General features: G+C 42.9%; 2 protein-coding genes across 3 annotated transcripts in view; one reads left to right on the top strand and one right to left on the bottom strand.

The window, feature by feature from the left end:
• Positions 1-249: 249 nt before the first annotated feature.
• On the top strand, positions 250-5,182 carry zic5 (zic family member 5 (odd-paired homolog, Drosophila)). The gene is made up of 2 exons (XM_062534225.1): positions 250-1,420; positions 3,396-5,182. The coding sequence occupies exons 1-2, from the start codon at positions 379-381 to the stop codon at positions 3,830-3,832; spliced, it is 1,479 nt and encodes a 492-aa protein (XP_062390209.1). The 5' UTR covers positions 250-378; the 3' UTR covers positions 3,833-5,182.
• Positions 5,183-23,700: 18,518 nt separating this feature from the next.
• Positions 23,701-23,803, bottom strand: part of clybl (citrate lyase beta like) — a 74,707-nt gene continuing 74,604 nt past the window's right edge. For both annotated transcript variants that reach the window (XM_062534223.1, XM_062534224.1), the window contains one exon: positions 23,701-23,803. This exon is cut by the window's right edge and continues 209 nt beyond it. The gene's annotated coding sequence lies outside the window, so the exon portion shown is untranslated.

The raw sequence follows: 23,803 nt of genomic DNA, 5'->3' as shown, positions 1-23,803 counted from the left end.
AGCCGCATACAGATCTTTTCCTCTAACTTTGGGAGAACAACTTTTTGGAGTCAACAGCGATAAAGAGAGTGAGGGGGCGGAACCCCGCTGAGCCTCTGCGCTGAAAGACAGCCAATCGCTTCGTTCTCTTAACTGCCAGTCACCGAAATCCGTCCAATACCCGCAGTGCCATTTCTAAACTGTATTCCCCACTGTGTCCTCCAACTGTTGTACGTTCTGCCAATCGCTTGAGGACAGAGTGGGAAAAGGAGCAAGCAGAGTTAGAAGCAGGACAAAAGAAGTTATATAGACCGCCATATACATATATTTTAATGTTTTAGACTACGTGTAGTGTGAAAAACAATAGCCGAGAGTGTGGATGGACATGACAGTGTAGTAATGGAGCCCCCTTTGAGCAAGAGGAATTCGGCGATAAGATTAGCGGATTTGGCAGCGACTCAACCCCTTCCTCATCAGAATATGACAGGCTTCCCGGGGATAGGGGGGCATCACCCTCACTCCCACCATGCCCACCTCCACCCTGGGGAGATGGGCAACGACCCCGGAGTGGCTCTCACTCCATTTGGACCCGAGCACATGGCACAGACAAATGCTCTCAAACTTAGCCCATCTCAGCACATTCAAAGCCATCCCGAAGCCCAGACCGCGGCATCTTTCACTTCTTCTCAGACCACAGTTGGTTTCCCCGTGGCTCACCCCCACTCAGGCTACACGACCAGCAGGGACTACATCCTCAGGAGAGAGCTCTCAGCCTCTGCTATGCATGCACTTGGCGACCAGCATAGTTCCGCCTCCTCCCCTCATCACCATGGCATGTTCATTTCCCCAACAGGTGCTTATGGGCACACGGAAGGTGGTGCCCATCCACTTTTTACTGGACTTCACGACCAAGCTGCCCCAGGTGCCCACCACCATGCTCTCAACGGGCAGATGCGCTTGGGTCTACCGGGGGACATCTATGGCAGGCCAGAACACTTCGGCCACAGGCCCGAGCACTATGGACCATCTTCACTCCACAGCTACAACTCCATGAACATAAATGTGAACATCGCTTCTGCTCCTCATGGAGCCACGGGGGCGTTTTTGAGGTACATGAGGCAGCCTATCAAGCAAGAGTTAATCTGTAAATGGATTGATCAGGAGCAAACTTCAAAGAAGCCCTGCTCCAAAACTTTCAGCACCATGCACGAGCTGGTGAACCATGTCACCGTGGAGCACGTCGGGGGACCGGAGCAGAGCAATCACGTCTGCTTCTGGGAGGAATGTCCACGCGAGGGCAAGGCTTTTAAGGCAAAGTATAAGCTGATAAATCACATTCGAGTTCACACGGGAGAAAAACCCTTTCCCTGCCCGTTCCCTGGCTGTGGAAAAGTGTTTGCGCGATCGGAAAACCTAAAAATTCACAAGAGGACACATACAGGTCAGTGAAAGTTCGCTCAAACTAAATGATGACATGTTTTGTGGTAATGCAGTAAAACTTTTTGTCCACATAACTAGACTGCGTAGTTTACGGATGTTTTATCGCCTGGAAATGGGACGCCTGTCAAGGTAGCCTAGATGCTAAAGCGCGTATGAAACAAGTGAAATGAAATTAGTGATTTAGTCCGGTTAAAAGTATGCGTGTGGTTATGCCGTGATTCTAAGGCACTGTTCACTTGCGCTCTAACGCCAGTAGCATTTTGCTCTGACTTTTAGCTGGCAAAAAAACGTATGACTGAGCGGAGAGTTTCGTGCAACCCAGTACGGTGTAGGTTGTACAATTGCGTGGCCGTTTTATGTTTAATCTTTACCCTAAGCGCATGACCAACATTTGCCTCACTGACCTAGAACCCGAAAAAAAAAGAGACATAGTAGCTGGTGTATGCACATGGTAGGCTATGTGGTTGGTAATTTGGTCATGTAATAATAATTAAGTAATGTGTTCATAGTAAAGTGACTAATTGCATGTCACATGTTTATGTATGCAGCATAAACAGGCGTTCGGCTAGTGCATGATGGCAGCATATCGGCCTTTGCAGCCTGTAAATGGCATTGGCTGATCATAGCAGGGGGGTCCCAAAATTATGTACGCTACACTAACAAGAACAAAATAATTGCGTGCTCTATCGTGTTTTTACGGACTAGGCAATAATGTGTGAATAAACTTGTCTTTAAACACACTAGAATGACGCTTCCCAGATTGGCCTGTTTAGTAAAAAGCAAATGCCTCCCAATTTTGAACTTACGCGAAAAGCAGCACGGCAATCAGAGCTTGTCATCGTTTGTGCCTGTAACGTGGGTAGGGATAGGCTACGACCGCGAGAACGAGGTTCAGTGTAAGCGCCATTGCAAAGAACCTTGATGGGAACAGGATTACCGAGAGTCTGAGGAGCAAAACAACCGCACAGGGTTAATCTTTGAAATTCCTGCTCCAACTTGAATGTCGGTGATGGCGCTTCACACGTGTGCACATATAATTGCTTCAGTGTGACTTCTGCCCAGCGCTCCAGATATATATATTTCACAAAATGTCGCAACACGTGCTGCGCCGAATCATAGCTTGTAATACATATTGTGTACCAACGCCCATTTCTCAGAGGCTAATACGATGAATAAGTGTATGGGTTTGTGCAACTCCACGGTCGCCAAAATTGCGATTTAAGGCAATTAAATATGCACATATTTCCTGAACCCCGACAGGAAGGAAAATTTCTTAGGATTCCGCAGAACACTGTTTTGTGGGAGACCACGTCACTCCATCGCCCAAATAGAGAACATTTTGGGTCACCATACAGTTAGGCTACTTTAACCCTTGCGTGCCCAACTGAAGCACATACAGTGGAGGCCTCTGGTGTCGTCACCGAGTCATAGGCCAATAAGACGTATGGTAAAAGGTTTACTTTATCTCTTGAATGTAATGGAAAAGGATATCCAAGGGCCATGGTGGCTGAATGTAGCCGTCTATGTCCGTCCAAGGCCCATATGGAGTTAACATGCAAGTCAAGAGAGTGCCGCCATGAGTGAGTGAATGCGTAATGGTTGCGAATATAAATGTATAAAGGCCCGCGGCTGTTGGGAGGGGAGGGGACTTACAGACAAATATGGAATCAATTATTCTTGACGTGATAGCCTACTTTATTAAATCATCAACAGCATGAGTCTATCTATCTATATATCTGTCCAACTACCTACCTATCTGTCAGGTGGGAATGGGTAGAATATTTGGGTAGGATATTTATTTGGTTCATGATATGATTAGGAACATGTTTTTTTTTTTTACAATTAGGCTCTCAGGGGCCACATATTGTTTGTTGTTTATGGTGTTGCTAGCCTCACCTACCTCATAACCTTAATATTATAACAGGGTTTCCTCTATATGCTGAAACCTAATCCCTCTGTGTTTCCATCTCTTCCAGGAGAGAAACCTTTCAAATGTGAGTTTGACGGTTGTGACAGGAAATTTGCCAACAGCAGTGACAGGAAGAAGCACTCTCACGTCCATACGAGTGACAAGCCTTACTACTGCAAAGTAAGGGGCTGTGACAAGTCGTACACGCACCCCAGCTCCTTAAGGAAGCACATGAAAGTCCACTGCAAGTCTCCCCCGCCCCCTTCTGCCAACACCGGTTCGACATACCACTCCTCGTCCACGAGTCTCGGAGACCCTCTCTCCGATACCCATAGGAGTCGTTCGGCCAACCTTTCGCCTCAGGTTACCAACCTCAATGAATGGTACGTGTGCCAAGGGAGTGGTGGACCCAACAATCTCCACACACCTTCAAGCGATGTGCCAACGTCAGACTCGGAAGACGAGGACTCTTACAGACACACAGACCCAAGAACAATGCTCTAGTGTTTGTTGAAGAGAATGGATTATATTTGCAATGAATTCTGTTTTCTTCCCTCCCCCCTCTCTCTCACTGCTAAAATGTCGTTGCCCATCGGAACTGTTTGCTTCTCAGCTTTGGCGAGAACATGTGAAACAGCGCCGCGGATGTGTGTTGGTGAAGAGCATTCGCCCTCAATATCAAACCCACTCGCATACTCAGCAGTGCTGTACAAACATATCGGAGATGCCTCCCCCCACACTTCACGTCTGATGTGGCTTACAACTAATCGTCATGTAGTCTACATTGTGTCATAAAATTGTCAGCCATTTTGTGTCAACGTCAAAGCTTTATTGGTGAAAATCAATTAAGCTTGTCAGTATAAACAAAACATATGTAATTATGTGAAACACTGCTGTTCCCTTCACCAACAGCAAATGGTTTATCAACATAAACGTTCGTCCATAAATATTTTGGATGAGACGATGAAGGCATAGCTCTAGATGTGTCCGGCTACCACGGAACACTTACCAGGTCCTTTAGTCAAACTACAGTGTGTCTTATTTATCTCTGTCTTATTTGAGGCTATGTCTTTACTTGATATGATTTAATCATAACTTGATAATCCCTTGAACCCTCGTGCATTTATATTTTTATATGTTCACATTTAAGGGATACCTGTTCTCTAATAATAGTTATGCATTCCGTCATGATAGCTCTGTCAGTTTACAGTGAGAACAACTTAGTAAAACAAACAGTGGCTTATACGCCACCAATCACCTATAGGAGGGAAGAAAGATTTTAAAGGGTTTGTAACTTAGTTCCAATTTATACATTTATGTGTATGGGACGATTTTGTGATATTTAAGAACTATTTAAAATGTTTATTTTATGCAGATCACATCATTGTATCTCTCGCAAACGAGTACGACTATGTCCTTGGAGACCCTAAATAACCTATGTAAAATTGATTGGCCTATCCCTGACTGGTTTGTACATAATGCTGTTGATGATGCTTGTGAATGTTGTAGGTTTTTCAATGATGTTGTTTTTTGTACATTGTAATTTATTTGTTGGTCTTAAATGTTTTGAAATTACAGATACACCAAAGAATAATATTGATTTTGGTGAACGGTAGTGATGCTTTTTTATCGTGTTCTGTAAAAAATGTTTTACTTGAATAGGCTGTATAATGTGAAAATCAGTCCTTCGCATGCCCAGTGTAGTATCTCTGTTTTTTATTTTTATTTTATTTTTTTGAGGTGCATGGTGCTGTTTTTTCGTTGTGGATAAAAATGATGAAACATCTCAGACAGTGGAAGTCCTTGATGTTAAATTTTAAATATAAAAAATGTTATAAACTTGAATAATGAGAAGTTGTAAATTGTGTTATTTGCATATTCAGATTTAAGAAACACTTTTCTATATTCTGCCTCTCAAACACACCGTTGATATCCCATAGAGCTCTAATGTAGCTTACCGCACACACTGTACTGCAAAAGAGGTATGATCATAAAAATGCACGTTGCGTTGTGCCATAAACATATTGTGCATATTGTGATGCAGGAAAACCTGAACTGAAAAGGTTAATAGTGGCAATATGGATATCTGAACTATGAGTTACTGAAAATTGCGGATATAGCAGGAAATAAAATACCTGGTCATCGTGTTCACTCTAAACATAATGGATTCCTAAAATGGGGAAAAAGCCATGGCCCTGTAATGATCATCAAAAAGCATGCACGTCATGAATCATGCATGGCAAATATAAAACATAAAAAGATGCTTGACAATGAGAGAACTCTTGTGTAGAGTGTATAAAACAAATCCTTCGCTTATTTCCTCCATTAAAATGCACAAAAACGCACAATGTCACTTTGAAAGTCTCCCTGTCCAATCTATAGATTCAAAATTGCCCGGCGCTAACCCTGCACCACTTCAAAGTGGAGCGGAAGGGTAGGCGCTTTGACAATCTCCATGGTGCATTAAAATTTCTATGGCAATTGGCTACCGAGACGCTCAAATTTGAATACGTCTAGATAGAAGACAACCCACTAACTAAATGGTGTAGAATCAAAGTGGTGAGAGTATTTCTCTAAACAAACTGTACGTTCTCTGGGTGAGAAATACAGGAATTGCATGAGCCAAGCATAAACGTGTTAAATCATGGATGAAGATTTTTCCGAGACTGGCGATGGTGTCTTGACCATTACGCATATATTAGGTCTATGTCTATATCAAAGCAATACCACACGCACACACCATCCCATCTTATGTTTCTCTGCCTACGTCATGATAAGGCAGGGTGGTTTAGTTCTGGTGTTGGAGACCACAAAGTGGTAAACCGACAGGCAAACGATGCGCATCCCTCAGCAAAGCGCTGTTCACATGGCATTACGTGCGATGAGTAAACAAGCCTTCCTAATAAAACCAGCAGTTAGAAGCAAGAGCCCTGAGAAACAAGACTTTTGGTTTTATGGTGAACTTTCCATGAAACATTTAGATTAGGCTACTATGGCAGTGTGGCACAGAAAACGGACACATGCAATAAGACTTGATCCATGAGAAATACTGAATTACTGTAAGTTACGGTTGCCTTGACCTCTGGCTTAGAGTCTCATTAAAGTAGTCAGCATTCAGGTCAGCTGAATTCATCATATTTTCTTCCAAACCATTCCAACTCCACGTTTAATTAGAAACAAGCACTGTTGCTGCTACACATCTTCTGCACAAAGCCATTATTTACTGAAGGAGTAAAATAACTTCTTTATTTATTTAGAACAAGTACCCAATGAATAGAGGAAAATAAACACGATGAAAAATCACCAAAGAGATAGTCCCTTCGGCGTGAAAAGGGGAACTTCATAAAAGAGTGAAGCAGTCACCGTTGAATGGGAAACGCTTTGAAGTAGAACTTATTATCTGACGAATGCTTCTCGGTTGTCCTAACGACGCTGCTGAATTGAAAAGCCGCTCCTTTGTCCGCGATTTGTTCTCCTTTGGCGAGAAGCCCGTGGAAATCACTTACACGGACTACCTTAACCCTTTCATGCACGCATTATGAAAAAAAGTGTCTAGATTTTTTTAGTATTGATTTTAGTACTCTATATGAGCCCAATATTGAAAATCAGTTGGAATTTTTTTAAAATATGCTTTTATATAGAAGTTATGTTATTGTCCACGTATGTGGACAGTGCGCAACAAAGGGGTAAAAAAGGATAAAATGTAATGACAGAAAATGTGGAAACTATGGCCCTCTACTTCCTCCATACTACCCACCCAGCCCTCTACTACCCCCATACTACCCACACACCTCTCTACTACCTCCATACTACCCGCCCAACCCCTCTACTACCCCCATTATTGCTCACCGACCCTCACCCACCCCTCTACTACCCCCATATTACCCACCTCTACTACCACCACTACCCAACCACCCCTCTACTACATCCATACTACCCACCCCTCTACTACTAATCCACCCACACCTCCAGTACTCTCATACCCACCCCTCTACTACCCACCCAACCCTCTATTACCCCCATATTACCATACCACCTTGGCATTACCACATGTAATTAGGTCATTATTTATAGATATGTTTACCAAATGTTTGTTTCTTTGTAATTTAAAGCAATTAAAATCATATTTGAAAAAAAAAAAAAAGAAAAGTCCTAGTTACAAAATCTAATTTTTGGCCATTTAACTCCTCTGTTGCGCAACGTCCACATACGTGGACAGTTGCTTTTTAGGGTCTACAAACTCCATTTTACATCCGATTTAATTTCTGAAAACATAGAGTTGTTCAACACACTCGCCTGTACAGCATAATATTTTTTTTTACATGATTTTGCCTTCTTGAGTACTAGCTTTTTACAGATATGCCTGGAGCATTCAGCATATGGCCATTACTGTCACTCATGTTGAATTGATGATGTCATCAAGCAGTCAATATTCCAAATATAAGATGATACATATTGTTAATATATTGCCAAGGACCTACTAAAACTGCCCTGAAGTGGATTGGTGTATATCAACATGATAAATAAGTAGAAAACAGAGTTAAAGTTACTGTCCACACATGTGGACGTTGCGCATGAAAGGGTTAACATGCAGCCTGCAAATCAGTAACTTTGGAAGGCAGACATGCAGACGCCACTTCACAGAGGACAAAGCAGAAGTCACAGAGAAACACTGCGACTTTCCCTCTTTCCGCCTTTATTGGGCAGAATAGGCATAGCAGAGAGGAATGTCTATTTGGAGACATCAGTGACAAGTGAAAGTGACTGGTCATCCCATCACTTTGTTTCATTGTAAATTTTTTTCACCCTTCTTAAATAAACAGTTGCAACCACTTGCATGACAGAATAAAGTGACAGGCACTTTCACCTGTTACTGCAAAATACTGCAACTAATTAGACTGCAGTTTCCTTGTCCATGCATGTTAAAGCCAAATTCTATTATTTTCGAAACATCTGAGACAACTGAAACACCTGCACCAAATGTTATGATACATTTAATCAAATTGAAATTCCATTTGCTCAATACCCTACGTACAAAATTAATATCAATAAAAGTTTATTTGACAAGCCTTATGGAGACAGTAGCCTAGCCTAAGGTGTCCGACGCAAGACGTTTTCGAGAACTGAGAAGGGTGCACACTACACTCAATGTCCGAAAGCGCAGAGGATCTGAGGATCTCTGCATCCTCAGATGCAGTGAAGTCATAAATTGACAATAATTAAATCTAGTCTAAAGGCTCTGTGTCAGGTTGCTTGACTATTCAGCAGACACAATTAGAAGTTATGAATCGCAGATCATGTTTTGTTTTATGTCTAGGCTACCATTTGTGATTTGATTTTGTATAATTTATTAGATATCCGGTTAATTCAGTGGCACTTTAAGTGGAATAACGGAAGTTTATTCATTTGTTCATATTATTTGGCTATGACTAGATTATATTTTTTGAATATATTTCTAATCCACCATACTGTATATGACAAATACAGGATTTTGTAACATCACTTTAGGACACTTACTTAAATACTTGTTTCATGCAACATTTGTAAAATATAGCCATGCTGTCTGAATAAATAAGACAAGTGTTATTTAAGTTGTTACCGATCTACCAATGATGGAAAATAATTATGATTAAGACTAAAACCATACAACCCAACGCACAGTATACAGTATCTTTATTGCATAAATATTGCTTTTAGTTTAACAAACTTCTAAAAAAAAATCTAACCAACTTTTTAAAATTAGAACATTAACTGCTCTGCCCTACCACAGCATGTCAGGCAGGGAAGACCAACAACATGGGCACATATTCATTATCCAGGCATTCTGCCAAAATCTTTCAAGCACCCTACCTAGCTACTATCTTAAGTTTCCAGAATAAGTGAGAAAACACAATCCCGCAGCTGTGCACCACTTCCTCCGTTAACCTCCAGTTTCAAGCTGCCTTGCATGGAGAACACTAATCTTTCAAGCGAAAAGATACATTTCTACTCAACATTCTGTAAGTAGCCGATGCGCACTATAATTCTCTCTTACTGACTCATTGAAAACCGACAACAAATGTCAATTCCTGAAAACAATTTCTGGGTTTGTAAATACTGAACTTCGTTTGGCTGTAGGACATGAGAACTGTGAAATATATATTCGGTGCAGCTATTTTATACACCATTTGGGCGAAGAAGTTTGATGTCCCGTTAAATTATGGCTGGGTGAGTAGTTGTTGCCAACTCTTGAAACTCTCGAGACGACGCGTACCCCACAAGTCTCATTCGAGCAGCTGCGCGTTCACCTATTAGCCCCGATGTCTTTCCGAAAAGATTGGAGGAGTTAAACATCCGACAATGAGCTCGCCGGGGGGGCCCTCGCCTGACCTATACCCGATTTTAATAGTTTCATAGGAACTTCATTAAATCAATTACTTAGTGAGCACGTCATAATTTATTTGTAATTAGCTCTGAAAAGCTCGATTTTTTGTAACGCAGTAAAGAGTGAAACGCTGCAGGGACTGCTGTGTTATTAGGACTTCTGTTTGTCTTTGAATCCGTATTTGTCCGCTGCAGCAAAAAAAAGTAGAGTCTGAACGTCTTAATCTACAGTTCAGTTGACTAATTCACAGGCTTTTCACATGCTAAAAGAGAAGGGAAAAGTTCGTTAAGGCGAAAGATTTCCCTCGGCTCCTGCACACGAGACTTCTCATTAGTGAGGTATGCAGTCATGCACCAGAGCAGAAAAAAGTGAAAGATTTTAGGACAGGACAGCCTTCAAAACAAGTGCATGGATCAAATAGTTTCTGCTCTCATAGAGTGATTGTCAAAAACATGGGATAACATAATTTAAGTAGGCTATCAAAGGAGAGGTGATGCTATACTTTTTGCCCCCAAGCAAGCCTTGGTAGCATAAATGACTGTATTTCAAATTTTGTCAAATGAGTATTTTAATGTGGCATTTAAAGTAGGCCTAATGCATCTGAGAGACACAATTTAGATTCCGAATCTGGATAACATATTATATCATAGAGACTAAAGAAAGTAAATAAATAGAAGGTATATAAAACAAACACAAGCCAGCTGATTGTTCTTAAAATACATTTATTTTGTTAAAGTCTCTTTCTCACTAAATTAATTCAATAAAACGTATAAGTCAGCCGTACACATGCTATTACTGTAAATGGGCGAGACAATCATGAAGACTTCTATTCTTCATGTTGGTAATGGTACACCGTGGCTGCCTGAGATTTTTTATCATGACAGCGATGCGAGGACACTCCACCTGCAGCCGGGATGAATCATTTGGCCTGTCTCCTGGAGAAACTGACATAATATCTGGCCATTCAACAACATCTGTGGGCATAGAAACTTGGTTCGGGTCCAAAAAGTGCATCCGCAGGACTGGGAGGCTTTCCAAAGCGCTAGGTGATAAGAGCAAGGTCGTCCACGGACAAGCACTTGAGCCAGGGCCTCGTACCTGGCCCACCCGGCCAGCATACCAGACGGCAGAAGCCACAGAAGAGTGCAAGTTGCTCACTGTTTGCCTTGTGTTGGACAGGGCCTGCTTAAAAGCTTCTAAATACAGGCCCAGGACATCCAGTAAGAGGTGCCCAGCTCGTCCACTAGGCCCTCATGTGCAGGAGGAAGCCTTCCTCCAGCCATTTTCACCAGTATCAGTGTATTTCCACTGCGCGGAAATGTATGTACATATTTGTGGGCCATTTGTATTCATTCATGGACGGAGGCATGTAGATATGAGAAGACGGATATATCTATTCATGATTGTACGGCACTATGTATGTATTCTCTGATATATGTGCATAAGATATGTGCACAAGTCTTGGAATTGGTCCAAACCTGGATATTGCCGGCGGTATCAATAGGAGAACAAGTCTGTCAGTAGGATTGCGGCCTACATGTTTCTTTCAGTAGCTGGTGGCAATATCTCAGGTGCTAATCTCGGTCACCAAAATATGAAGGGGAAAACTCCTTTTTCCTTCAATTTGCTGAATCATCTAATCTATAGCGTTTCATATTGGCACACCGCTGGAGTCAGGATAATTTGCTCTGGCTTAAGTTAGTAGGTTAGCGTCAAACTGGGAAATATGTCAGGCCCCCGCAACGAAACGGACCGCAGACCCACGATCCAAAACAAGCTGTGTGTGTTTTTTTCCACCTTTTTTTCCCCCTTCCCTGGCATCCCTCATCTGTTGAGGCATCAGATTCGGATCTCCTCGGCGTATCGGAGCGCTGCCATTGTGCCTGCAACATCACAGGTCTGCCGGTGAATGCGGCGCCTCTTGTTGCAGGAAAGGTCAACATGCGGTAGGAGGAAATCATTCCTGCACAGCTGGAGAGGAGAAGAGCAGATCATCTCTGACAAAAAAAAGAGAGAGATAGATAGACAAGTGGGAATCAGCAGAATCTGTGTCTAAGGCAGAGAGAGAGAGAGAGACAGACAGACAGAGAGAGAGAGAGAGATGTCTATAAGTCCACAGACACAAAGCATCAAGTCAGATGGCCTGAGTGACACTGACTTTGAGGAGCAGATCTGTAGGTCAGTCCTGCAGGCCAGTTTGCAGAGCGGAGCACCTTCCCTAAATACCCCAAACTGTCCCCTTCTTTTCAATGGCCATCTAATCCGTGGTAGATAAGACCACAGTCGATTCCCCTGAGGGTCACATACAGTGCGTCACTGGCCAGCCAATCTGCCTGCTGGCTTTATTGAGGTGACAGAACGGTCTTAAACTTTACAAGCCTGGTACTCTGCCTGGCAGGATCTTATTCGGATGAGGAATTCTGCAAGGTTTTTCATTTGGCGGTGGCAAAGGCTGTTGATGGAATCTGTGCCTGTGTGGATAGGAGCTTTTTCCCCCCGCTCAGTTGGGTTGTGTGGCCGTTTTACTCTGTAGCTGGGAGTAAAATCGTTTCTGGTGATATCAAACAACTTGAAATGTCACACATTCAGTCAGATATCCTGTTTATGTAGGTCTAACTTTGGTACAGACTGACTTTGGTACAGACATAAGAGGATATCCTGACTGTGGACTTTACTGCTGTTCAACACCAAAACCCATACATTTAACCATCTCCAACAATATCATTGGAATCAGATATCACACACACACACACACACACACACACCACAGAGAGTTGGATCTAGCTCCCGCTCCTCACCAAAAGAAACCAGGCCAGCGGGTACGAGACAGACCGACTGCACATGCCAACTTGTGTCTGTATACCCTCCACACCTTGGACGCCGGGATGGCCGCTCCGTGGACCGAGGCCACGGCCAGGTTTCTGTGGCTGAGAAAATGAATGAACTCACCCCTTGAGCCCAGCGCCATCATGGGCCACAGGCTTCGACGAAGCCAATGATGGACTCGGGGCAGTGAAGGAGCGGTCCCATAGGAGACTTTACAGTGAACTGTCCCGACCACAAGACAAATTGTATAATTAGGCCCAGACCTAATGGGAGGCCCACCTTTGGCCCTTCACTGACACTTGCGATGGTAAATGACAGCATATCTTACTAAAATAACACCGCAAATCCATCTTGGTGACATGGAGGACCCAGTCAAGAACCATTAAGGCGGTCTTCTGCGTGAGGCAATTAGGCGATTCGAGGGCTTGACAACCCATATCATCAGCAGTTAAGCTGATTTTAATGTGCATCCAAGGCTTTAAATCTGAAAATAGTTTATTGCTAATTATTATAAAGAGGGACCATAAGTCATCCAATAATAAATTCGTCTTTCATAATAAATCATTAGGTACATATTGCTGCAGTGATGACTCTGCATGCCTTTCAGTAGTCTACATGTCACATTGCAGTCTGAGTATAACCTGTCTTAAGTCAATGGGGATTCGTCCAGGCCATTGCCATGAATATTATTCCATTCCAAAATATAATGCTATCGAAATTGTTGACTTCGATTTTCTGTCATATTTGGTTCTGCTTTAAGGAGCTCATAATGGCGTACCTGGGCGCAATGATTTGAGCGATGCTCCTGAGGTGAATTTTTGGCCCAGAGTATAGGGTGAAGTTCCTTCGATTCAGCACTATATTTCTGGATGCAGCGCACGCCACGCACAACCCCACAGCCCCCACCGCCCCATACCTTGTCACCCCCCAATGATCGCTTCCCTTTCAGCACCGCCGCGCTCGTCATAATCATTGTCAAAATGTGCGCCATGGCTGCGCTCACGGTCGGGGAGGGCTGGAGATTGAAGGTGCTGCGCTCAGGTTCCTGGCTGGACCAGGCGGGGTTAACCACCTCTCCATCCAGGAGGGCCTCAGCGGAGCTCTCATTATACCACCGGCTCCCGGTGCAGTCAGCTGCGCGGTATAGAGAGCACTGCGGCTAGTTACCTGAGCCCTCACTCCCATATACGCCCAGCTAAGCATATTCAACATCAACAGTTGACAGCTCAGCGAAATGTAGTTGGTTGGAATAGCCAGGGCAATAACAACAATATGCCAAATGTAAAAAATAAACATATTTTAGATGAGACGCCAAAGCTAGCTTCTGATGGTGTCAGGGGAAATTGGGTGACTAGACAGTGGGCAAAGGCAAGTTGCTAATGATGGGCATATCGGTAACCAATAGTTGTTTGTTCAGTCAAAAAGAAAGCAACTTAATGTTTCCGTACATGAGTAGGCCTATGTCGGCTCAATGACAACTCTTTGATCAGCAGTCTTTGGCAGACAGAAGTCCAATTTAAAATAGAAAGGGATCTGACAGTTGTTTGGTGCTGTCAGGAGATGTTGCCTGAGAGATGTCATAAAATTACCTTAATCAATTGAAACATGGATTTGTGAGTCCAGTGATCATTATTCATGAGGGTCCTCCATGTGGACATATTTGTTCTTTAAAAAAAATCTGTATGATTCCATAGGCTAGCCTATACCACAAGTTACAGTAGAGTACAGGGAAACCAAGTAGCCTAAAGGATATTGAATGGGCTGCAGTCGTGTCGAACAAGTGACATTGATATGAACTGCATTGTGTATTAATCGCTGAAAAGCTTTGAGCTAGAAACAATTTACTCACTGATTATGGCCATATTCAGTTAATAGACCTAGCCTAAAAACGGGGCTACCTAATAGGCTAACTGAAATAACCCCTATTTATATCAAAACAATAAACCCAATATCGTTGAAAGGTTGAAGCTACTTGAAATTCGTTTCAAAATATGGGCAGCCTAATTGTTGGCATGGTGAAAAGCAACTTTTTACGTCGCTTAATATTACAGAGACAATAAAAAATGACTAAATAATTTAAACTAAGGTGGCATCCATCAAATTGTAACCCTTGCCCTGTCATAACATCGTGCAACACTGGTGCAACATGCTCCGCGCAAGGAAACTAATGTGAACTGATGAAGTCTCCTCCAAACTTCACTGCTACATACTGTGCGGAGAACTTCAGGGTCAAGTGGCGGTTCATTAGCCGGGTCCCCTTTACCTCTCCCTTGTGCGACCCTCGAACGACGTGCTCCTAGAACTGAGTGGATTAACAGCAATTAAACTGCCATTTCTGACTACACAGACTATATGATTCATGGCGCAGAAGCTATCCCTGAGGTCTGCGAGGGAAACTATCTTTATTGAATTTTACAAAAAAAAAAAAAAAGTAGCCTAGCCCATGTTTGAAAGCGACGAATGAGGCTGTAGGCTACATGGGGGTTATATAAATTTACTCTGAAACGAATTGTTCACAAAGTCCACTACTAATCACTAAGTAATTTATAGAAAGTAAGGCTATATAGAAGTTTACATTTTGATTTGACAATTTCTGTTAAATGATTAAAAGCACATTCAGAAAGATAGGCGGTATTATATGCTATCTTTGACGACTTCAATTGTAAAATGCATAATAGTAATGATCAACGAATTAGCACAATATACTCAGAGCGACAGGGAACTGTGTAATTTCCAATATTTCTGGTGTAATTAATTATCTAAAGTGTTAAATTCAAATCCAATAAATTCTTATGTTGTTATGTTGTCTTATGTTATGTTGCGAAAGTTGACAGGTGTGGGGTAATGTCTAAGAAATGCACCTGGCGGTAGGCTACCCTGCAAGGGTTAAACATTACATTAAACAATATTTCGTTCATTGGAATGTGTATGAGTGAAGCTAAAGACTGCCTTAGTTGTTACCTCCCGCTTTGGGAGTAAAATTGTTTAGTTTGTAAATCCAGATCTTAGATAGTCAGTAGTAGCCTAGTGCATGAAATGCTGTTCAAATAAACTGCTGTTCGAAACTGGATTCAAACAAATAGTTAAGGGGAAATAACTTTCAAAACAAGAGCAAAGACACAAGCTTGATTCAAGTCATAAATAATACTGGTAAATAAAATACAATAAACTGTCGTCAATAAATTGCATGGGGAATAGGGCAACGTGCTCTTCAATATAATCCATGATGAGTTAGTGTAAATCTAGAGGGAGTAAGTGGAATGCTGAAGCCTGTGCTACAACACCAATTGATTAGATACAAAGGCCTACATTTTTTTTTTTTTAAAAAAGAAGAAAAGGAAAATAACGAAACCCACAGGTAAAAACGCAGTTTCTGTCACTGTATATAATTTAAGTGAGAATTTGTATTTCCCAAAACTGTCTAATGACCAGGCAATGCCCCCATAACGACGTGGGCTAAAGCAAATTGTAGACTGATACAAATACACCACACAAAGTAAAAAGAAAAAAGAAAACAACACTAATCAGTCTAGTCATAGTGATTATGGAGGCAACCTCTAAAATAGCTCAAATGTGACTTTTGAACCTGCTACACAAAATCAAATAAAAGCTATAACCTATACGCTTGTCAAGAACTTCTCCAGGAATCCGACAATATAATAGGTTCTGCGCTCCGCGTCGGGGTTATCATGTTTAATTGGATTACCAAAGATGATGTCACAGACTAGACTTCGGAGCATGACTATGCAAACAGAGACACGCGCGGCACATATTGAGTAGCCTACTCGCTCAACTGATCGCTCACACCTTCGCCATTCATTCACAGAAGTACTATCCGTAACCACGTAGCCTATTTCATTTCATTTGATTAGTTAATTTGATTTCATCCATTACTAAGTTGTCCGATTTTTATCCCTCCTGAATGGTTCGTTATTATGTTGAGTTATCTGCTCCTGGCTTTAAAGAGGAGAAAGTTGCTGCCAATAAACTATTTGTTGACGTGACTGAGACATAGAAGTCAAACAGTTAGGCTAAGTAAAAACTTGATTCTGAACTTGAGGAACCAAATCTTTTCACATCTGTTCCCATTCATGTTAACCCTGGGCTGGGAACAAAGAAATCAATCGGGCGTTTATTTTCCGAGGAGTGAAAGGAGTATTTTTCTGAATTCCTGTCTCTTTACATCTCATGTAGGGAGCGATAAGACAAAGTAAAGTAGTCGGGCCTAAATAGGCCAAATAAATGTGGGTGAAGCCCACTGTGCCAGACAACTGCAACCGGTTAAAATAAAGTGCAAATTCAGAGATGGTGGACTTTTTCCCTGGAAGAATCGAAAAAAAGATGTGTAGGCTAGCCCAACAGTTTGATTTGAATAGCTTTTCGAGTCTTTAATAGACAGTGGTAGGCGAGCATTGTCGTTGTAAAGGATAGCCTAGCTAAGGAAAAGTTTTATTTGTTTTCCTGGCTTTGCCCGAGATGTGGGCCTCTGCGGTCCCGTGGAGTTCTACCGAGGTCACGCATGCAAGCACCCATGCGCAGACAGCCTCTACCTGTGAGAGCGCCGACTGTTGACGAGGAACGCGCCTTCGACATGATCAGCAGACAGACGCGCGTTCGCGTGTAAACGTCGAGACTGACTTGCCCGGCGAATGTCAGAACAGAGAGGGCGGGAAATGGTGTATGTAACACAGGCGGCACGGTGGCTGGCTAACAAATTCCACCCCAGTGCCCTCACAGCGCCCGCCAGCAAGCAGGCTAAGTGGAGGAAAGTATGACAGACGAAACTGCCCGTCCATCCTCTGGCAACCGACTCAAACTGAGAGCAAAAAAAGTGGGGAACATATTTAGACATGCAGGAGAGAACCATGACGAACTGACAGAATGAGAGTTCTCTCTGCCTACAAGAACACCGTGTCATTCAGCTACCTGTCATTTGCTTAAGGCGGGACCGATAACTGATAACTCATAATCTGATGCACCAGGGGAAATATTGAACAAATGGTGCGCAGCTTTTCAAACCTGATGCTTTAAGAAACATGATTCATGCCATTCGTCGTGACACTGCACTAAAAGGACGCGAAGGTGATTATGGTGTGTGTGTCCCAAAGCGCCCATCTGTGGTTCACAGACACGCGCTGTCTAAATGACTATTAAATGCTGTGGTCTGTCATCCTGGTTTACGAGGAACGTCATACTCCAACGTTATTATAAAACGAGAGAGGAGAAATGTCTGGCCATTTGGAAATAATCCATGACATTGTAGAGGGGAAACTTAAGTGCTTTAGCATGGTGTGGCCTAAACTTCATTTAAGTTTTTTTTTGTTGCCCCCCCCTGAACGTTCCTCATTGGTCACGGTAGACTTCACAGACCGCTCCAAACCAGACAATCTTGACAGCATCCAGTGCTACACTTTTGAACTTAAGGCGCCTGCACCACGCATTGATCATTAGAAAGCCAGTGGGGGAATTCGCAGTGGCAGAGCAAGGTAGACAATCCTCACAGCGAGGAATCTCCCATTGAGATAGTTTTCTCATTTTAGTTTATATACAACAAAAAAAATAACAGCATCATATTTTCAATTGTGCAGCCTAATTAACACACCGCTAATTATGTGGGTCTATTAATAAACAATTGAGTCCTCTGTCTTCCAAAGTAATTTATGCATCAAAAGTCAAAATATGCCAATACAAATAGCAAATGTTTGCCAATAATAAGACAACCTTAAAATGTGCTCAAGTAGGCTAAGTCTTAAAAGTGGGCCATTCCACCGACGGGCTGCTACTCAGAAGAAAGTCTTACTGCGCTGGCAATTGCACCTGCTCACAACAATAAACCTATTTTGTCTGGTCTTTGTCCATTTCCGGGAGCCGCTGAACTTGCAAATGGAGATCACACACAGAGTTATAGATGGCGGAACGATGAAGCCAATTAAGAAGCAAGTGTCTTCAGACAAAATTTTGAAAAAAAAGAAAGAAAAGAAAACGCTGATCACACCAGTCTTCACGAAAATGGCCCTGAAAGGCAAAACAACGTTTTTTTAGAAGGCTTACAAATGACAAAGCAGTAGCCTCATTTGAAATGTAAAAAAGGACTGTATTAGTGCTAATTTATTTTGAATGAAGATAAGCTACTAGGTAGACTACAATATTTTTTAATTAACATAGATGCGCAAACAAAAATAAAATGGTATGGCGACTAATACATTTTCCTAAATCATATGACATAAGCCTAGGCTATCAATAAATTCAAATCAAGTGCAGTGCATAACTTTTGACTTTCTTCTATGTATTCAAAAACGCTTAGAAGCGTCTCAATAGCGACGCCAGGGCTTCAACGAATTGTATAGAGGGAAAATAGACTTTGCCAAAAAATAAAACAGCAGTGCAGATTTAGTTGAAGATGGCATGACAAAAGGCCTCTGTCCCCTTGAACAAACAACAGTTTCGACCGCCAACATTATTGTGCGTTCATAAAAGGATCCGGCATCAGACAAGCAATATACCGGCAGGTACACAGGGTCAAACCATATAAAAATGAAAAGTTGGGGGGACTTTGTCACACTGTAACGGGTCTGATTATCATGCTCACGACACCCTTTCTTAGTTGACCCGAATCCTAGCAACCGCACACAAAGACCGAGGGGTCTTGGAAGGGTCCGTGGGGAAACGGCCCAGCCTTTGATCTCACCCCATTTAGAGCGAGAGAGTCAGCTCAGACCAGTCAAGGCGCAGAAAAAGACTGGCCCAATCCCGCAACCTTCACAAGTCCAAGCCTATTCAAGAGGAATTATCCTTCACTAAAACACACAACAATCAGGCGCAAAGGGCCCCTTCACTTCAGAGAAATTGACTTAGTCGGACACGACAACTTGAAATTGTTTCTACAAGAAAACCCTCAAATGCTGAAGAGCATCCTTTGATATTGTCCAAGTGTTTTTGTTGAAGAATGACTATTGCCGAACAGAGCCGAAGAGTTTGTCTTACTGAACCATTCTGCGCCCTCATGTTTTTCTTTTATTTGTTCTAATTTAAACCAGAATTAAGGACACATGTTATTGGTTCAGCAGTCCATGCATTACCACATGCAATGGCAGTTTAGGTGCTTCACAAACCTATGTATGAGGAAATATACTGGACATATCGACAGTCTAACAATGGCAATATTAAAATCAAAAGTTTACTGACGAGAAACTTAATGACACATAGGCCCTAGTTTACAGAATTCGAAAAGCATATTAGACAGGTTGTTAATAGAAAAACCCAACTGAATATTGTGACAATATACGTGGGATTAAAGTATATACAAACATAAAGAGACTGTTGAAGTGAAACAAAACACGCCACAAAAGGAGCGATCCATTGATGTTTTACCACTGTACAAATTATGGTAATTTACAAAACACACAGGCCTACATTTGCTGGTTCTAATCAATTTAAGTATTAACTTTGCATCATATTAACTTCAAATATTTTCATAGACATAGAAATTAATTCAAAATTTCGAATAACAAATTTGATAAGTAGTCTAACAATAACACAATTTTGTTCACAGGGGAAATTATGTCTATAGTTTGAAGTAATTTGTTGTGTTATAAATAAAAACATTTGATCAGCGTTGAGACCCTCAGACTTTTGCCCTGAGACCACGACAACTGCCCCAAGTCTATTCACAATTTCCCCCAAATTTCTGTCGGCCTTGTTATCAGATGAAATGTACGTGGGTAACCTGCCCAAAGAGACATGGCAGGAATCGGTTTGACACTCTCTAATATAATATTACAATGCAAACATCTTACGTAAGTGAAGCGGGAGAAGCTGCATTTCAAATCATTATGGGATATTCCTGCGTCATTATCATTATTGGTGGTATCAGACCATAATTTCATCTGGATATCAATTACCCATTATTTCCAAAGATCCTTGCCCTAAGTAGTCTACCCTTTTGCTTATGCTGCAAACGACTCATTTTATTACACTGAAATAATCCTTTGTTGAAATTAGCTTGTCACATACTGTCATTAGCAAGCTAGTAAAACAATGAAGTCATTATTGGGAGATCCCCGGGCGGGATATTAGGCGAATAAAACCATCTCTGCCACACGGGTCCCATTGAGATTAATGAAAAATATGTAAAACGTTTCGTTTTAATTTTCCTGTGACAGTGTTTTGCATACACGCATTTTCTCCGCTGCATTGTACCTGATAATTTATGAGCGCAATTTCCGCACATAACAATCAAGAACACGGTGCTCCCAGCATAATTGAATTCCGTCAAGGTTTGGTAAGGTTCTAATCGTGTTAATTGCGATATACTCTCTTTGGGAATACCAGTAAATGTATTTAAATAATTCCGCCCTGAGTACTGAGTAGATTATGTTAAGTCAGAAACATAATAGAACTGTCATGTAAAATTACACAGAGTTGGAGAGAGGGAACCGCTTTCGGCTAATCTACAGAGATGTGTCCATCAAATCAAATCCCGGCATTCTTGTATCGGCTGGAGATGCAGACGAGGCTATCTTCTGGGCGACAGTGAAGTGGCGCACGGGGCCGCGCAAAGTGTGAAACTGGCGATCAGCGTCTTAGTTTAGATGTACAGCATGAGCCAGAAATGAAGCCACCCTAAAACTATCCAACCAACAAAACAATTATATACACAGGTAGGCCTACAAAAGCAAAACAAAACAAACCAACAAACAAACAAACAAACAAAAAAACATTCCCTGACTCGGAGCCACCAGTGATATTCCTGGTGTAGTGAGGAGTTGTGAGTGAGTGTGTGTGAGTGAGAATGGGAGAGGGGAAGAATAGGTCTCCCTGTCTGGGAGGAAGCCGGGGGCGGGCGGGCGGGCGGAGGCTGGTCCTTACTCTGACAGGACTGTGGTTAGTGCCGCTGCCTTGGCACCTGTTCCGTGTGCCGTTAGTTACCGAGCAGGGGTGACAGAGATGGAGCGGGCACAAGAAAGCACCTTAGCTCCCCGAACGTCCCCAGCGCTCAGGCCTGGGCAGTGCCCTGAAAGCCCACGCTGCCTCCCCGTCTCAGCAACCATCTTCAGGCCCTTTACCCAGATTAGCCGAAATAATCACCGTCTCATTTTCAGGGGCCTGTGAGGTTTTAGGGTATGCAGTGGACCCTGACCTCAAAACCAAATTGGGGGGTCCCCCTTTGGTCTGCCCCCCCCCCCCCCAAAAAAAAAAAAAAGATTTAAAAAAAATCAAAATAAATAAAAAAATAGATAATAGGTGTCACTTGCTAAACACAGGCAGACAGCTGACAGGCCTGTCCCCAAAAGTCTGAGACACCATAGCAGGTGGAAAATGAGATTGAGCAAAACAAATGCCATTAGAAAATTAAAAATAAATGAGACCAAAAGCCAAAAAAGGGAAGAGAAAAGGGGGTGGCGGTGGGCGGGGGGGTGCGGGTGCAGAGAGGGCACAGAGCAAAGGGGAGAGGTATGTGGCTCGGTGCCAAACAGCCAGCTTATTGTTGGGGGCCTTTGGCTGGGCACAGCAGTGGTTTCGATCCCTTATTGTCTGCTGCTGCAGGCTTGGCATTAGGCTCAGACCTGAGTGTGGTGTGGTGTGGGGTGTGTGTTTTTTTTAGTTTCTTTGGAAGGGGGGCTGTGAGGAGGGCTGAGGATGCAGACACAATTGATCATGCAAAATAAGTCCCCAACATTAGGTAGAAGGCCGCCATTACCATACTGAGCAAACTACACTATTACCCATTCACATAATCACAACACACGACACACACACACACACACCATCATCACTACACACAGACACACCATCATCATCACCGGCACACAGACACACACACACACACACACACACAGGAGAACACACACCCCTTCACAGCTTCAACCCCCCAATTATTTTCTCTAAGGCGTCATCAACAGTGGGAGACAAAGGAATAGGAACACTGCGTACAGTGCAGTCGGGTGAAAATAAAATGACCAAAATTTGACTTACCAAAGAAATGTGAATGTGTGACAGTGTGTGTCTAGAATTTCGATCTGGATTTATTTCACTTTGTTTAAACAGTGACTTGGAAAAATATTGCAAAAACCTCAAGCAACGCAGTGAATGTGTGTGTGTGTGTGTGTGTGTGTGTGTGTGTGTGTGTGTGTGTGTGTGTGTGTGTAAGCGACAGAGGTCCAGACAACAGTTACACATTGTCAGAAGAGATTCCATGACCAGGGCAACTGCTCCGCAGCCGGTGACAGAGAGAGACCATCAGAGGGAGCACATATTTAAGAAGCCACTCATATTTACATAGAGAAGAAGAGCCAGACAGTGTGTGTGTGTGTGTGTATGTGTGTGTGTGTGTGTTTTCTCACATGCTCCATAGGTCCTGACCAGGCCCTGTGCCAGCCTCTTGAGTGTCCCCCCCCCCCCCCCCCTCCTCCCCCATCGTGCCCGTACTCTGCCATGTTTCACCAGGAACAGTGGCTCGCGGCGGCACCCACACAAAAGAGGACTGATTTGCGGAGGCCGGCCCAAACCCCGAACCTCACAGTGTTGGTTTAAGGGGCTTCTCGGCGGCTGCCCTTCTTGGCCTGCCGGCCGTTTGAAGTGGGGCGGCTCCGAGGAGCCTCGGGGCTCAATGGAGGGGGGAACAACACTGGGCTGTTCTGTTTGTTTACCCTTTTTGCCAGGCTGACTGAGAGCTGGCAGAAAGGGAACATCTCCCCCACCACCACCACCACACACACACACACACACACACACACACGACTGTGTGTGTGTGTGTGTGTGTGTGTGTGTGTGTGTGTGTGTGTGTTTCGACCCAAGAGAGAGGCAGGAGGGTCAGGACGTGTACACAAATACACACACAAACATGTGTACATAAAGACAAGGGGCACGCTTTTACACAAACGCACAAAACAAAAACAGACACGTTAAAAAAAGACCCCCACACACTCTCCTTTATCACTATCTCTCTCCCTCTCACCCTTTTCATGGCCTTGGAAACGGGCACTGTCCCTCCTCGCCTTTCCCAGAAAAGACCCAAACAAACACATCGTACTCACTCATTCAGTGGAGAACAGCACACAACCTTTGTACGGACACCATACCTACACACACACACACACACACACACACACACACACACACAAACAAAGTTTATCACTCTGTCACCACCAAACATCAGACATCACACTGAGAAGGATTATACTTTCAGACATTTTATACATTATTTAAAATAATCAACATTACAATAAACCGATCAAAGCTTTCTGTCAGTGTTCCAGTAAGGGGAAGGAAGAGGACACAGACAT

Source organism: Sardina pilchardus, chromosome 4, assembly GCF_963854185.1.
Source record: "Sardina pilchardus chromosome 4, fSarPil1.1, whole genome shotgun sequence".
NCBI classification, from domain to species: Eukaryota; Metazoa; Chordata; class Actinopteri; order Clupeiformes; family Clupeidae; genus Sardina; species Sardina pilchardus.
The sequence above is the reverse complement of the archived record's forward strand: the minus strand, read 5'-3'. Positions and strand labels throughout refer to the sequence as shown.